Here is an 18,640-nt window from a genome sequence, read left to right on the forward strand (position 1 = left end):
ATATAATTCAATCTGTCGCATTTAAAATGGACCCTCATGGGAAAGCTAATAAATATCCACAATAACCATCTTCACGGGTCAAGAAAGAGTCAAGACTGCCTGTAAAAAGCCTGAAGTGAAGGAATCCTACTGTGCATTTTTTTCTATTGAGAGATCTATACTTGAGCCTGCGACAGAAAAATCAGACCTCCAACTGGCAAACAAAAACTGTTTTCCTTGACATTAATATATCTGCTAGATCTGAGGTTTGCAAAATTGCAAAAATAAATGTATTTCATTTAATTATCATTATGACTAAACTCTCACCTTTGCAATTACTGCTTTCATAGGCAAGAAATCAATTGCATAGAAGTTTAAAGAAAAGATGAATCAGTTATAAATCCTTATTCTATTATTTGTATTTTTAGTTTGAGGGAGGAGATGAGGAGGATGTGGTTGGTCTGAATGTAGGCACAAGTCAGTATAGCAATATTACAGCTTTCCATTTCACAAATATGTATGTGTCAATTCTGGGATATTGCATTAAAACAAATGCTGGATGGAAATATGCAAATAATTTTCCAAAATGCACATACATGCTCACTTGATTAGATTAATGCACTCACTTTGTTTAAGACATGCACATGGAATACAGTGGAAATGCTGTATAAATCCCTAAATATGTATCACAAAAAAAGTCATATGACTCACTGAATAATTTGCCCAAACATGTTTGTCTCGTCATTCCGAAATGCCAGAGACTGTCACAAAACATCAAATAATTTATTGTATTTAATAAGAGCCACTGTGGCTTCCCCAGTCGATACAACTTAATTTCTGTTTTGCACCAATTCTCCCATAAGGGAACATTTTGTTTTCTTTAGCACATGGAATGGAAACAGTTTTGTAGTTATATTTCCATTTTTTTTTATTAAATTACAATCATAACTTGTATAGAAACCTAGCTACATGTATCAGAGAACTGAGGCTCGCTCAGAAACCGACTGTGACTTAAAAGTGTCAGTCATAAATAAGAGTTGATGTTTCACAGTTTTACCTCACCCAGGATGGCACATGGGGTCACGTCGTACAACCTGACCATCAACGATCACACAAAACATGAAGAAACTGCACAGCATACATAAGGCTTTGTCGTCCTCCCTGAGTTTTTCTCCAGTTCCAGATCTTTAAAATTTCATCTGTGGGAATAATTTATATTGTTTGTGTGCACAGCTGAACGTACTCATTGAATACTTTTAATAGTGTAAGCAAAGATTGAACAGCTTTCTTTTTTCAGCCTAATTAAAGACCTCAGCGTCGTACAATTCTGAACAACCCTTTGACTGTAATTATCTTTCTCTTTGCCGTGACCTCCTCTTATTGTGTCCTTTTCTCTTTCTTTCTCTCTCTCTGCTTCTCTCTGCCAGCTGCTTACTAACTTTGATTTTCTCTTGCCCCAGATCTGTTCAGTAATGAGCATGCAGGGCGATCAATAATTCACTGGAGTTTGAATAAAACCCAGGATGATCAGGTTTGGGTGTGTGTTAAACAGAGAGAGTAATCAGTGCCATTCATGAAGTTGTTTTCTGCTGGTCTTCACGGCCCTTACACAATGTCTCCTGGCTGCTCTTAGATTGCCTCTACGCCCCCTCAGTCCTCATTCGCTATTTCGCTTCCAATGCCGCTATTACATACGCTCCCCGTACACACTCGGCTAATCCTCGCTCAAATCGCACCTGCTCCCTTTAAATGCAGATAAAATTAAACCACTCTACTATGATCAAACCTTGATGCTCGGCCCACACCGTTTAGTTCAGAATACTGTAAGATTTTAGAAAATTGTTTTCCAGTTGCAGCTTTTCTCTATCCATGTACATGAAATGAAATGATCTAAATTAAACTACCCAGGCTTTTGAAAAACACGTGCCTGTGGTGAAATGTTTGCAAAAATGATATTACATTGCTTCTAGCATGTTTTGTGACAGTCAAAAGTCCAGTGAGTGGCACTAAAAGGGTGTTCAAATTTCTCAGGAACAGATAAACGTGACTGTGCCAACGTTTTATTAGGTTGATTCATGCACAACACGTAGCTCTGCAGTTTGGAAATGAAATGTCTAGTGAGTGGCGCTAAAAGGTTAATGCTCTGTCGTGTTTGAAAATAACCTATCTACACCAAACCTGACCTGCTGAAGCAACCATGTCATTTTAGCTTGCTTCTAAAGGTCTTTGAGCTGTTTTATCGTAACTCGTGTTTCACGGGATTCATACTCGAGCACTCTGCATCACAAGTGCAATGCTGTACCAGGTGAGCTACAGCCAAACATATGGAGTTATTATATAAACATATCAAAATGTATTAGTTTACAAATCATACACTATGGCAAAAGTGTTTCCAGGTCAGTATTGTGCAAGAAACTGCGCATAAAGAGTCTTCATTAATCGATAATCCGCCCTGTAATCATAATTTGTGTGAAAAGGAATAAACATTGTTGGTGTTTTACTGCCTATTATGTTTATTTCAGCTAGAAACTGCAGTGATTTTTTGGAGTTTTGCAAAAAATAAAAATAAAAAAATAAAAAATTGTAGGTAGAGGCATGGTTTCCAATAAGCCTATGTTGCAACTAATATGTGCAGGCACTGGAAGTGACTCACTAACCTTTATATGTTGTGTAAGTCTAGCGTTTCAGAAGAAAATCTTATAGCTCAGGGGTTCATGTTGTAGCACAAGTTCATATTGTTCATATTGAAATCTCTGAATTTTGAGTGCAGACCTGGTGTCTTGGCAAATCTCCCAACATTATTTTCCTTTTCCTTCTTGTGTAGTTCCACCTGACGACCCAGTCATCATCGGAGGGCCTGTGGTGAGCCTGAGAGCGGGTGACCCGCTCAATCTGACATGTCACGCAGACAATGCCAAACCTGCTGCCTCAATCATCTGGATCCGAAATGGGGAAGTGCTGAATGGAGCCATGTACTCTAAGGTAAGGACTGAGGGGTGTGTACTAATCATGATAAATTGAAACATATATTATTGGCCACTGGTTCACCACATCAAAAGTAGGTAAGAAACATAACAACATAAGTATGTCGTTACCTTGACAAAATGATCTTGTGGCCATGACATATTATTACTTTCCCACAAGTTAATATGGCATGGCCACGACAAAGCTAAGTGAACTGAACATGTCCCCTCCCGGTCAACGTAATATATATATATATATATATATATATATATACACAGTATATATAGCCCCTGTAAGAGTATAAGATGTGTATATAGAAACATGTCATTAATTACTTAATCAGTAAAACCTTTTTAAGAACATTTTTAACCAAATAATTTGTTATATGTTTTTGAAACCTCCCGCACAATTATTGCAATTGTTTTATAATAACCAGAATAGCGGCAGATAATTTCTTCTGTATTTGATGTACTTCAGAGAGTAAGAGAATGTCGAGAAAAAAGGGTGGGGTGGGGACTTGGTTCTATCCATCGGTTGTTGATTGGATGTTGTAATGTGGGCGTGGCACTAAAAAGTATAGGCAAATTAGTGACTGGATAAGAAGAATAAATTTTTAAATTAAGTGTTAATTTATTTGTCTTTAGTGAAGGGAAAGATCTGTTAGAGTTTAATGGTGTTATGTTTGACAAGAGTCTCTGTAATGTTGAAATTTTTGTGGTTAGCATTGTACTGAAGAGTAGATACATACCGGTAAACACTACATTGACTCTATAAGCAATGACTGCGCTAATGCCAGTGACAAGTAATATCTTACTTGTTCATTAAATATACATGTTAAATAAGTTATGTTAGCATGTGCTATGATAGCTGTTGATTTGAACTGAAATAGATAAGATTAATTGGTTCCAGGGCAACTTTTTTTGAGTAATCAACTTAAAAATTTGTGTTTATGCTACAAATTATCAAGTTCCTCTAACACAATGTAGCTTGTTGGTTGACATAAATTCACTCAAAGTTGTCATAACTCAAAAAAAAATTTCATTTCATGCCGACTTTAAGCTTAATCTATTTCTTTCCCAAAAATAAAGGTAGGCTACAACATTGTATACAGCATGTTTATGCATATATCAACATATTTTATATTTAGTTTAGTTATATTCTTTTTGAGGCAAAAGAATACTGTATAAGGCGGCTTTCTTCAATTTCATATGAAATGGCCACTCGTCGTGAGAGCCATCTGTGGTCATGATTGCTTGCACCATCTGCACTCATTCGCTTTAGCCCTTAGCTCCATTTGATTGGAAGAAAATCCCTGGAAATCCAGCCTCTAACTGAAATGACAGAGACATGTTTGTCCTCCTTACCCTGCAAAATGTGTCAACACAAACAAACAGATGGCAAGATAAGGCAAAGCCATATTGTTTTCCCCGAATTATTTTTTCCTTGAACGTTCCTCTTATAAAAAGTTTCCCCTCTTCTATACAGCTGATGTTTGAACGTGATACGTGATCAAGCCCAAATCCATGTGTCACATTGGTGTTAATAAAACTAATAATATTTCAGCTTGCCTTTCCGATCTTCTGCTGGGGTCAATCTGAGGCAGAAAGCAGCACCAACACAGCCATATAAATAAAGAGTGCTTGCAAGATCCACTTGGCTGATGCTAAGGCTACCCCCTCTTTCTAGCTGATCGGATTATTGGCTGTTTCTAAAGAGCAGATAAACACCATTGATTTAGCTGGTGTAAGTGAATGTCATATTGCCCATCAGCACACTCGCTACGGGAGGCACCGGTAATCGAAGGACGAGTGCTCGTTTTTTTTTTTTTGGCGGTTGGTGCGGTGACGGGTGTGAGGGACAGGGCATTGTGATGGATGTAGGCAGTTGAGCTTTCTAATATCTCTATTCATGTTATTAAAAAGCAATGCAGTCAATTAAGCCACAATCACTTGGTCTGAATAATGGAGAATGGGACGAGCGGAAACATTCTCACACTCCCCCTTCATCAGGCTCATAATCGGGACAAATGAAGGCCAATGTCTGTATGAAGAATGCAGTGAATATGTCTTTCTATTGGACTGACATTTCTGCTATCGGAGAGACTTAATAATTCCAATGACTAGTGTGTCATTCTTCCATTACTAGTTTTCTAATGGCCTCTGAATGTCATTACTTGATGAGCTGCAGTAAAACACAGATAGAAGTGTTGTAGATGTGACGATAAGGCACAACAAAGGCAAAGCAGCACACGGAAGGGATGGAGGAAATTCAAATCAGGTCAGCATTTTGAAGAGTTTGCCAAGTGTGCAAAATTTTAAAGGGGCTATAAGTAAGAATTTTCATGTATTAATTGCTTTTTTTATTGCCAATGTGTGAACAGCTTGTAACGAAACTTAAAAATCCAGACCTTCCCTGACTTCCTAGGTTATCTATGAAAGCATGTAGACTGATTTTTATGTGAAGGACTCGGGAGGTTTTTGCCGAAAAAGTATGTGTAGTTTACACACACTCCCAAGAGGCTTTTTTTCCCCTTCTATGACACATGAAACAAATGCTTATACAATGTTCAGGATAATGTCAATGTGTCATGCAAAGAAAAGGGATTAATTAAAAGCCAGATCTATATAGTCTGTATAGTCTCAAATATACTTTATAATCAAGCTATCATAATAGTGTAATTTTAAGTACCTCATCTGTAGATGTGATGCCGGTGACACCGCCAGCATTATTGTTGTGTTTATTGTGTTACTGAGAGAAATATAATTTGTTTTTGATGCACAATGTGTTGCGGCTGGTCTTGCATAACCCAAAATTGTCTTTTGGTACCACTAACACAGCTAAAGTACCTTAAAGGCTCTCCTAAACAAAATTTTATTTAATTATTATATATATATATATATATATATATATATATATATATATATATATTTTTTTTTTTTTTTTTTTTTTTTTTTTTAATATGAAGGACAGCCCCCATTTATGTTTTCTCAAAATAGTGAAAATCCAAAAGTGTGGTGCAGGGATGACGTTAATTTGTAGGCCAACCCGGAAGATAGCTTCAAACTGTTTCCCTCGAAAAAAAAAAAAAAAAAAACAATAGGATTTTTCCATAGGCTTTTGGATTATCACAAAAAATAAGCTCTGTGATTAACAAAAGTTTATAGTCCATCAAGATAATTTTCACAAATTAACACAACTTTTATGAATACGATCACCAGAATAAACAAACTACACCATGGCCACTCGACTTCAACATCAACATCACCACCACTAAGCTTCTGACAACTCTTTCAGTTTTTATCTAAAAACATTTTCCCTGAAAGTTTGAGTTAGAATAGTTTGTAAGAACGCGATTATAAGCGCAACAAGGCTGTAAAGGCGGACTGAGCTAACCTGTTCGGCGTAACGACGTTTAATGTCCCAGACAACCTCTGTAGTCCAATTTAGCCACTTGTTAGCAACTTAACAACTTAAAAAAAAAAAAAAAAGAAATTCACAAAATTATGTCATAGGGAAAAATGTGAAAGTGTTTTGAGCTTAAGTTCACCACAGATCTTATTTCAGCCATTTAACCAAAAACCCATTGACTTTGGGATGGTCGAACCGGGAGTGTTAAAGTGCTAACTCATTTCTGGGTTTTGGCCTACAAAAATGTATCATCCCTCCACCACTCTATTGGCAATGTACTGTACCTCGTTGCAAACCTCCTCAGGAACAGATTTCAAAATATGCATCCTTTGTTTGATTATAAGTTTTATGTGACTATTGAAACCTCACAGAAACATTACAGTTGTTTAGTATATTCAAAACCTTTGTTTTGCCTTCCTTTGAGAGGGGGTTCAAAACTTAATCGGGTGGATCAGACCTCATCAAACCCCCTTGATGATGATATTGTGCGAATGCTCTCCGCACATAGTATACGTTCAAATCCGTCCACAGAAGAACCAATCGGAAGAAGCAAATCATGTTTTTTCCATCGTTCCAGTGGGAAAGACAGGATTTTGCGAGTAGCAAGTAAACACAACAGTGCTCCTTTTGTTGCTGTAAAACTGACAGAAATGGATGTTTTACTTAGAGGTTTTTGCAAAAAAAAAAAAAAAAACACAAAAGGATTGGTTTTGCAGCAAAAGACAAATTTGTTAATTACCAACGAATTGGCTACAGTGACATTTTTGAAAATAAAGCATTTCAATAACTGACTAATAATGCCATTAAAGTGAAATTACTGAAACTAAACACATGAGCCTGGTAAAAAAAAAAAAAAATGCTCATTTAAAAGAAAACATGTCAGACGGACTAAGAGGTTTTTGTATCTGAACTGTTCATATATATTTACTATTTCTTTCTCCCTCCTCCACAACTGCTCAAAACCTCCCCTTTCCCTCCTCATCTGTCTCTCAAATTTAATTTTACCCCCAAGACTTCATCCCTGCTTAGATTTCTGTATAATTAGTGAAGGCTTTTAAATAGTAATGCCCACCATGAGAGAATATTTCAATATTTCAGATAGAGTTCTAATTAACTTTAGTATCAAACTGAAAGTGGCAAAATGTTTCATGCTGCTGAAGCCGGTTGCACGCAGAGCAGCTCTACAGACACACAAGCCTGACTGTCGCCTTCACGCCTATTCTGTTAATACGTGAAACATCAGTCTGCCTCCACCCCTTCACTTCTCTTCCCTCCCCACCGCACCCTCCTCTTAATTAACCTTCTTGCGGTTTTGCCACCGAAATTAAAAGTGGGAGAGGAGAGAAGTAAAAAGGCATCTAATTAATTGCACCGTAAAATGGTGGAAATTAATCAGAACTGGAGGTGCAAGATTAAATTAGTTAATCAAAGAATGGCTTTTAACCCCAGGAACAGAGACAGAACTATACAGTCTTTTTGAGGGAGATGGAAAAACAAAGCCGCAGAACACTTATCTCTCTTAAAGTGAAATTAATATGTGGTAATAGGCGGCGAAATGTGTGGCCGTGCTGGTCTTCAATTATTGCCGCTGATTCGAAACACCTTCCAGCGATGGTTCCCTTTGAAAACGCGTTAAGGGACTTTGCGATGGCATGCTAATGTTGCCTAAATTATAGTATTAGTACGCCTTGAGGTCTAATCAGCAAATCGCTGCCGTTTTTCTCCAGACGTCAACCTTAATTTCACACAATTTTTGTCTGCACACTTCAAAAGGATGTTTACTGACATTTGCTAACCTTTAAACAGAGTAAACGGCTAGATGAGGCCAACTCAGACACTTTATTTTTCAGATTTTGACATTTGACAAGGGACAGGCCCATTTGACATGCACATACAGCTGAAGCATTGTGCCTTAAAAACACATCTAGTTTTGACATTTCTAATTCTGTCTCAGGCCTCATTCTTAAGCTGTATTCTCCACTCTTCACTTCCTGTAGGGAGAACTGACACGCTCCAGGCTGCACCACCAGAAATTATCTATTTGTAATTTGGAGCTATTTTCGGCCCGGTCCTGGTTAAGTGTTGAGTCCTTGGCTGTTTCAGGCCCCATTCAAGATTAATGACTTCAGACAGGCCCTGAGCAATGAGGGAAACAATCCGGACTGTGTCAGGCAGGATATTACATTGACACATCCTGCGGCTGACAGCTTGTGTCTTTCAGCTGGTGAGGTGAGCACCTAGTCTGCCTGAGCAACGGTTGTCACGCTAGCTGCTCGACTCTGACAAACACAATATGCCGTACAGTATAGAAAGGCCTACATTTGGTGAAACCCCTTCAGTAGAACCATATAAACACTGCAAATGAATTAAGGCTAGGTTTAGTGTTTTTAAAGTATTGCAATATTAGTATTAATATAAATTATTAGTTTTAATATAGTTAGTGTTACCCATGAATGTTAAACATATGCTCACTGGAGAAATGTGCCTCTACCAACAAACTCAAATTCACTGCAGTTATCAGCTGAAATGGCCACTAGTGGCTGTAAAACAACTTTTATTTATTTTCACACAAATTATGATAATAGCAGCAGATTATTGATTAATAAAGACTTATTTTTGCATGGCTCCTTGCACAATACTGTGCTGTAATGATCTCAAAACTCTTTAACCACAGTGCATCACATAACCAGCTCCATATGTACAGCTTTTCTGATGTAGTAAACTTGCTCAGTAGCTCACCTGGTACAGCACTATACATGTGATACTAAGCGATCGGGTTTGAGATCTGTAAAATATGAGTCACAATAAAAGAGCTCAAAGCCTCATAGAAGCGATCTAAAATACCTTTGTTGCTTCAGCAAATGGGTTTTTATCACATGTTTGCTTTTGTTAACACTATCGGTTTGGTTTAGGTTTTTTTATCGTTTGCATATACACTTACACATACACAATAGCCTTATAGCTTGAACAAATGTATTTCAATGGGCAAGGCAGACATGCCAATGTTAAGCTATTAACCTGCTAACAAGCTTACCTTCAATATTGCTGATGTATCTCATGTAAAATTGCTGTATCTTTTGAAGAACAGTGCTGTGTGATCTTAAAAAAAAAAAAATATATATATATATATATATATATATATATTTATTTTTCACACAAAACACAGTAAATCGGTAGAATCTCCATTTTGGTGATCCAAGTTGTCCCACCTGAGCCACACTTTCAATTTCAAAATGGCTGCTGCATGAACATTATTGTTTAATTTAAAGGTGACCTATTATGCCCCTTTTGACAAGATGCAATATAAGTCTCTGGTGTCCCCAGAATGTGTCTGTGGAGTTTCAGCTCAAAATACCCCACAGATTATTTAATGTAGCTTGTCAAATTTGCCCCGATTTGGGTGTGAGCAAAATCAAGCCGTTTTTTGTGGGTGGGTTGCTTTAAATGCAAATGAACTTGTGCTCCCCGCCCCCAAGCTCGCTCGTCATTCCAATACACTGAGGCATACGTAATACAGTAGGTCACACAGTCAATATAACTCGCTGTTCTTGATGCAGAATATAACATATGGCATGTATTTTGTGGATGTTTGCTAAAATTCGATTCTGAATGATTTTGATAGCATGATGCACGGCTAACGTGGATAAAGCTACACACTGTTGGAGAGATTCAATAAGAATGAAGATGCGTTTATGAATTATACAGGCTACACGCATTTTTGGGTTAAAAATGAAAATAACGACATGGCTCTGGTCTCCGTGAATACCGTAAGAAACAATGGTAACTTTAGCCACATTTAACAGTACATTAGCAACATGTTAACGAAACACATTCAGGAAAACAATTTGCAAACATTGCGAAATAAATATAACGTTATATGAAATTGGATCAGTTGGTATCGATCCATCTTTGAGAATCAATTTCTGTGCAAATTCTGTGTTTTACTGATGATCGTGTGAAGCATTCTAGTGTTAATGACTTACACATACTGGTATATGAATTTATCTAGCCACTTTCTCTTCATAAATAAAATTGCACCACTGCGACCTTAGTGGCTCAGATGCCTGGAGTTTATGGAGACTCAAATGTTTACTATTACAGCCGTTAACAGATCAGTGATAATGTTTACATAGCTGAGACATATCACAAGCTCAGGGACGGTCGTTCTTGAGTGCTGCTGTCCTGCAGAGTTTTGCTCTGACACAACTCACCTTCCTTCACGTAGCTTTAGTAATCCTGAAGACATTCAAGTGTGTTTGATCAGGATTGTAGCTAAACTGCGGGACAGCTGCACTCCAGGACCAGTGTTACTCGTCGCTTGCGAAAACAATGGCGGTGGCGTGGGTGGAAACATACAGATTCAGGGGGTGGTAATATTATAATAAGATCCCCTTCCTACGTCACAAGAGGAGCAAAATCAGAACGGCTCGATTTCTCACACGCTTGTAGAAAAAGGCTTACCAAAATGGGATGTCCTTTTTCACATTTTCTGTGCTGGTAGATGCACCAGAGACCCGATTATAGCACTTAAACATGGGAAAAGTCAGATTTTCATGACATGACCCCTTTAATCTTTGGGGTTTTCCCACCTGAGTCTCAACTTCAAATTCAAAATGGCTGCTGTGTGAACATTGTTGTTTACTTCTACTGATTGGGGCTGCATTCTACTCCAATTTTAGACACACACTCGCAAACTTCCCTAAGCACTTCCCCTTGGGGGAATCCCTTTTGACCGAGGCAGCGAGTCTACTCTGATGTACACTTCAAGCAGCTCTATATCCCACAATTCAACTTGATTGTTGAGTTCCGCCAGTAGTGGGCACTCGTGTAAAGTAAGCAATGATGCACATCCGAGTCCACGAGATGGAGGGAAGTTAGCGAGTGAAGGGCATAACAATTTGGAGTGGAACGCAGCCGAGGTTTTCCCACCTGAGCCTAACTTTCAGTTTCAAAATGGCTGCCGTGTGAAATGGAGGGTGGAGAGAGGACAGGATATGATGGTTAGTAGAGGCAGTAACACTATCTTGAAATGATTCAGGGTAACATCAAGACCTCTGTAGAACCCGTAATAACACATTCTCAGTGTGTTTTAAATATATGCCTCTTTTGCTCCTCCTCTCTTCTGTCTCACACTCTTTTACTTTCCATCTCTTTTTTTTCTCTCTGTTGGTGGGATGGTATGTATGAGGTTTTATTGCTATATTTCAAATCAATAGCAAAAAAAGAGAGAGAAAAAAAAAAGAGTTAGTAATTACTATTATTAGCAAGCTCCCTATCACTGGCCTGTGCAATGACGTGACTAATTATTAGCAAGTGATTATTATGGCTCAAAAGTACATTATTCTTCTAGATTCCTCAGGAGAGCTGATGACATTAATACATGGTCTTATAGAGACACAGATGGGGTCTTGACTGGCCACCCACACAAGTCAGTGCTTTTGGCATTAAAAGGCCACAAGCTTCTGTGGGGGTTTGGCTGAGGGGACATTTTGCCGGAACACTTTCACAAGCTGGGAATTGCACTTTCATGAATGTAACAATGTGCATAGCTAGATTTTGGTGGTAAAAGATGTACTTCTTTTATAGATAGATGGATAGATAGATAGATAGATGTATATACATTATTATATATAAATCTATTTTCGATTAGCTGATTTTTTCTCATATATTTTTGGCCCGTGTTTATATATTTTTTTAGAATTTTCTTGTATTTACTTGCGCATTAAAATTGATTAATTTTAATGAATTTTCCAGCCCTTATGGGGTTGCTTGACTGTCCATTGCTTCCAAACCCAAACCTTGGAACCAGCAGCTTTGAGAGTCGATGAAAAAGAGAATTAAAGAGAAAGACAAAGTGAGAGATGAAGAAATAGTGAGTATCATACTGCATCTCTCCCATCATTCTGCAACACAAACCAGGACGAATGCCTGCTGCAATGGCCAATTTATTCTGGTGGTGACTGTTGTGTTGGCCATGCTGGTTAGCATCTCTCTTTCTCTCTGCCTCTCTGTGAGTCATTGCTGTGTGACAGAGAGTGTGGATTCTGTCGTGCACTTCCAGATGGAGCTCTACGCTGGGCAGGCAAGGCCTAGCACAGACTATGACCACTGGAAAAGAAGATTGATTTCTTCTGTGGTGTACAACATGCCATGCACAAAAGCTTTACTCTCAAACTGCACAAAGGAGCCCACAAACATGCTGTTTTCTCCCAAAAACAATTGGACCATGAGCAGAGACACCATGAGCACACTACTGACTGTTTGTCTCCATTTCTTATGGGCAGCTGGGGGGAAAAGTGTTTTTTTTTTTGTTGTTGTCTTTTTTTAATCCTAGCCTTGGGATTGATTTTGAATGATGTTGTTTTGTGCTGTCTTTCACCCTTAACACCCATGACTGCAACTGAAAAAAAAAAAAAAAAAAATCTTAAAGAACCCTTCATGGTAAAAAAGGTTGTATATAAGGAGAAATGTTTTCAATGATTGCATATACTTTCATGTTTTATGGGTTATTTCAATTTAAAAAATAAAAAAATAAAAAAAGGTGTTTATGAGTTGTTTAATTCTTTAAATTTAATTAAAATTAAGTATGAATGAAAACAAAAGTTATTAATTAAAACTAAATCCATAAAATTATCCCATTATGGGTTCTATATATGAAGCGCCTGACAGAATCCTTTAAGGTTGTGTTTAAGAGTGTTGATCATTCCCATCCAATTTAACTACTTTATTCTCTTACTGTAGACTCTTCTTCGAGATGGGCGAAGGGAGAGTACCGTAAGCACCCTCTACATTTCAGCCTCCAACATCGAATCTGGACAGAAGATCATCTGTCGGGCATCCAACAAGGCCGTGCCCAACGGAAAAGAGACCAGTGTCACTATTGACATTCAACGTAAGTGATGCCAGAGTCATATTTTTCCTCTTTTTAATTTACTTGCAATAAGTCAGTTTTTGTTCTGTTTGGATTATGCTTTCTTAAAACCTCTAAGGGAACTTATATTTTCAACATTAATGTGAGGATTGTCTGCTGGATTCTCACAATTAATTTAGATTTGCTCTTTCTGAGAGTGGTGCTAAGATGAGCCATCATTTGCGTTGTGAAAATTACACCAATTTGTGAATCATCTAGCGACTAATAAAATTTTTTTCTGAAATTTAGAAAGCCCCATAAGTCACAAATCACTTGATAAATTTAATCTCTAACCAATTTACTCCCAGTGGATAAAATCATGTCTTTCCCCCCTTTGAATATCCAGTTTCTTTCGGAAAAGCAAAAATGGACTTTAAATTGTTCACATCTCACCCACGCCTTCTAGTTCCTTCTGGCAGGCCGTTTAAATCTCTTCTCTGAAAGTTTCAGAGGACAATACAGTTCTACTTTCATTGCGCAAACCCTCATCAATAATGTTAACTATGACTAATAAAGCAGAACATGCTATTTAGAGACCCCTTACTGGTGACAGCTCCATTGTGCAACTGTATGTGTGACATAAGGAGTACTTCTCAGCACAAAAGAGAGCTGGGTGCAGGGTGAGGTGCTGTGGAGCAAAGCAGGCATTAAAGATGATTAACATTTGTTATTGTTGCACCAGCTTAGATCTATGCTTGGATGCAGGGCCTAAAACTAACTTTTTGCCACACCTGCCAATTTACCGGCCATAAATATTTTTTTTACCGGATATGAAAGTCATGACACCAAAATTTTCGATGTTGAATTTTGATGTTGAACATTGTTAGAATTCATAAAAATGTTACCGGCCAACAGAGCTGGGTAGTAACTGATTACATGTAATCTGGATTACGTAATCAGATTCCAAAAATTAAGTATTTGTAATTAGATTACATTTTAAAATACTCGTAATCAGACTACTGTTATTTATTTATTTATTTATTGATTGATTGATTACATGTTATTCCCACAATGGCAGTAAATTATTCATAATTCATTGATTCTCCCCATTACTTCTTTTTGTTATTTATTTATTTATTTTTTATTTCTAAAAAACGTCTACTGCTTATATACATTCAGAAGGTCTTCCAGGTTTGTGAAATTGCACAGACAGTCCAGCCACTAGTCATGTGAATATCAGTGAAAACTGAGACCCACATAGCATCTGATCACTGGATTTACAGAAATCATTCACTTTTAATGGTTACATGACATGCAAGTAAACAAATAAAATATATATATTGTTATCTTTTGTAGTAAGTGCTTTATTTTGATTGCATTTTATTTTAAAATTATTTATTTCAAATGTTACATTTTTATGATTTAATTACATAATAGTTTTTAATTAAACTCAAGAACCCTCTGCAGTTCTTTCACAAACCCCAGTCTGGGAAACACTGACTTAAAGTAAAATTTAATACACTTCATGTTGTTGACAAAGTATGGAATATATTTTCTTTTTCTTTGTATTTTTATATCAATATGGCACAAGAATACCCTATTGAAATCAATGTGATAAATGAGTTTAGTCAAAAGTAATCTAAAAATAATCAAAAAGTAGTCAGATTACATTACCTTAAATGTGTAATGTAATAGGTTACATTATTAACTACATTTTTTGTCATGTAATTTGGAATCAGTATCTGATTACAATTTGTAAGTAATCTACCCAGCTCTGCCGGCCAACTGGCGATTGACATCATTTCATATACTCGCCAACGCCTTTTTTTAGTTGCATTTGGCTCTTGCCGAGTGTTAATTTCAGGCCCTGCTTGGATGTGTTTCTTATGCAAAGCAGCGGACGTATCTGTATGGTTAACGCTGATTGGCCAACCCAGTTGTCAACAAGAAGCTCCTTTCACCAATGAGAAACCTTTCAGCACGCCCCTACCTTTCGGCATGCCCATTTACCCAACCCGCAGCTATCCCTGTCTCTCCAGATCTGTTCCCCATTCCACCGTCTGTGTTTTAATTAAACCACACGAGAAATCAGACCTACTGTAATAGAACTCAGCCACAACGCTGACAAATTTGCCAAGTCTCTGCACTCTCTAATTTCATTACACCACTCTCATCACCTCTCCATGGAAAGATGGAAATATTTCAAATGTATCACAGAGGCGAACCGTCTTGTTGCAAAATTCTAAACGGTTGAAAGGAGCATCCCTGAGAGAGCGGCAGGTGAATGTGGAACGGGAGCCGTGCAAAGAGGATAATGAGGTTTTCAGAATTACATGCAGTCAGAGGCCCAGTCCGCTTTTGAATGACTAAATGAATACCCGTCTGAGTGAGATACATTTACATCACCCTCCTGAGCTGGAGCTCTGCAAAGTATGAGACATTAAGTCAGAAGAAGGGAACAAATAAAGATGGTGAATAGTAAGCAATGACGGCAAGCTCCCCCTCTGAGGATCAAACACTAGCAGGTGTTTAATGAATAAGTTATGATGGTATCAGCAGGTGGGACTAAGATAAGGATGCAAACCCGATGCAGAAGGGTATGAGTGTTTCCACAGGGGCATCCTCCAGACCACAGGGGGGGCTGTGTAGTCATGCAAATCAGTTAATATTGATGAAGGACAGCTGTCTGCTGATGCACAGTACAGATGATTCAGGGTAGAGAGAATTGTGCACCTCATACTGCAACACGCGCAACCGCTAAACTCACCGAGATCATTCCAGTGGAAATTACCTAAGCGTTTAATATGAATAAATGAAGCCGATGCGTAATTACATAGAAAAATGTGATCTCACAAGCATTCCCTCAGCTGTTCAATTATAAAGTATGTTTAAGGGCAGAGTAACTTTTGTGAACTCAAAAACAGTATTTTTTTTTTTTTTTTTTTTTTTTTTTTTTCGAAAACAAGTTTCCAAAGCAAAGCCCCATTGAAAAGAAGCGCACTCAAATGTATTAAATGTGCACTTGTAATGCTTTAAAAAAAAGACAAAAAACTTTCAGATAATATAATTTTAATTTAAAGGAATTTAAAAAGAGTACACTTTTCTTTACACACTTAACTACACTTTTAAAGTGCATTTTATGAGGTCAAATTTTCACATACTGTTTTTTGCCTACCTAATATTAGGCATATCCGGATGCAGGGATTAAAAGAATCACTTAATGCTCAAAAGGACACCCGTCAGTTAATGAATCTTTTCGGTGAACTGAATCAAATTATTTGAGTCAATGGAATGCATCAGAGCCCCTCTACTAGATCTTAAGGCTTTTCGAGGAAAAAATAAACAATTATAGTAAAGAACTTATTTGCCATATTCCCTGAAAATCACAATAAGCACCGTGTAGGCGAAGACAGCAGCGCAGTGCCCAGACTCAGCTTTAGCAAGAGTAATGATAATGAAAAAGAAAAATCAATATGCTTTATTTTACTTTTTTGTCTATGTGTGTGTGTGTGTAGAAGGATCGATGTTATGAGTGCAGTGCAGTGAACATGTTGCCATGTACCCTACACAGGCAGAGAGACAGAGAATCGATGGGTTACCCCAGGTGAACGACAGATATTCTTCCAGCCTGCCTGTTTAAGGGAGTGACAAAAGGTTAAGATGAGAACTTTGAAGGAAGGAGAGAAGAAGAAAAAGATTAAAATATTGGACAAACACTTTGATATATTAGTTTAGACAAATGAAATACACTTACTAAGACATTAAGAGCCATGACACAACCGCCGTCAGCCAACTCTGGGCCGTCGATGAGCCTCTGTTGGGCTAGTTTGTGTGGTGTGTTCCACGTTGGCTCTAGTCATGCTCTAGTTGGTGGCAGTTCACCCCATTCGGTATGTTGAATCTGCGTCGGTGAGAGAGATCACTACTCTGGGGTGCGTTTCCTGTACAACGACGTAACTCACTGCTTAACTACCAGTACGATGCATCGTTGAAGAAATCAACTTTTGTAGCAAATTTGTCGTTCACCAAGTTGGTTTACAGATAGCACACGTACATCTGCTGTGTACTAGTCTCGACTAATGGCAGAAGGTCTGGACTTCATCGCAGCTTTCATTGGCCAAGAACTGCCCAAGAGGACGTTTGACTGACATGTAACGCAACCAATCACAGTTCGCTTTGTTCTGCGTCATGTTTAGGGCCGTGAAAATGTAAAGTAGATGTCCCTACAATAACAAACCGCCGTGCATCTAATAAATTAGTCATTCAAGAACATTGTGCAAGTTTACTGCAAGAATGGAGACGCAAACTTCACATACTTTTGAAAATCCAGCATTTAGTTGATCCTGGAAAGCATGTTCTTCCACTAGGGGCTTTGGCATCACGGTATTTGTTTCCAGGCGGACCGTTAAAGAACGTGACACACACATCTCTTGGACATCCTGTAGAATTCAACCATCCAGATGATGACTTCGAAAATCCTGAAGTGTTTCCAGTTAAGTGTGCCCTATGGATCCAACGGTCCGTGGGCGTGACGTCTGAGGCTGAAACTAGCTGTGTACAAACATCTAATAGACATCTTTAAGATGTAAGTTTTACAAACATATTAAATCATAAACATCTTAAAGACATCTTCTAAACGTTTGTTTGACATCTGACAGGAAATGTCATAAATATTGCAGATGAGCAAATACTCTAAAAAATATATCTTCCAGATGTAAACACACATCAAATAGACATCTCCGAGATGTATGTGTGCTATCAGGGCAATGATGTCTTGAGTAATAACTGCTTTTAATGAATCTGTTTGATATCGAATGAATGCTAGATCTTTTGCTATACAGTAAATTACGGACATGGCATCTGAGGAGTAATTCTCATTTTCTCAGTTATTTTTCCAGATTCAATCATAAGCTCGCTCTTACGTACTAGAGCACGTATGCACATGCGCACTCTTCAAAAACGGTGCTTTAAAACTCTACGCAAACTAAAAGACGTAATTATAAGACGAATATATATACACTTGTATATATTCGAAATAAAAGATACAGATTGTACTGAATGTCAGCTTGCTTATTTTGCTCAAGATAAGGATGTATGAAGCCCACATGTCGTGCAAACAAGAAACTGTTCTTCTAACCACAGGTCGAGAGCTGTCGTTCCAGCCACACAACTTTTGCGATGCTATTTGCAAATGTTCGTTGTAACTATGGTTTTGGGAAACACAGACTTGTTGAGCTACGCTGATAACGATGGAACTTGCAACCATAGTTGGCCAACAATGCTTTCGGGAAACGCACCCCTGATTGGCTGTTCAGTTTTGCGAGCGAGTCAGTGACGAAACCGTACAAAGAAGTCAAGATGGTACAGACAGAAGGCTGTTCTAATTTTAAATCATCTTACCTGAGCATTCTGATGCACAAATATTTTCATAACAACACG

At 37.9% G+C, this 18,640-nt stretch overlaps 1 protein-coding gene across 9 annotated transcripts in view; it reads left to right on the forward strand.

The window, feature by feature from the left end:
• The window catches only part of kirrel3b (kirre like nephrin family adhesion molecule 3b), a 227,340-nt gene that overhangs the window by 161,754 nt on the left and 46,946 nt on the right, over positions 1-18,640 (forward strand). For all 9 annotated transcript variants that reach the window (XM_051870448.1, XM_051870449.1, XM_051870452.1 and 6 more), the window contains exons 4-5: positions 2,804-2,961; positions 13,093-13,243. In XM_051870448.1, coding sequence (XP_051726408.1) covers positions 2,804-2,961; positions 13,093-13,243 — 309 coding nt within the window. The remainder of the gene's footprint in view (positions 1-2,803; positions 2,962-13,092; positions 13,244-18,640) is intronic.

The sequence above is a fragment of the Ctenopharyngodon idella genome, chromosome 18 (assembly GCF_019924925.1).
Source record: "Ctenopharyngodon idella isolate HZGC_01 chromosome 18, HZGC01, whole genome shotgun sequence".
Classification (NCBI taxonomy): Eukaryota; Metazoa; Chordata; class Actinopteri; order Cypriniformes; family Xenocyprididae; genus Ctenopharyngodon; species Ctenopharyngodon idella.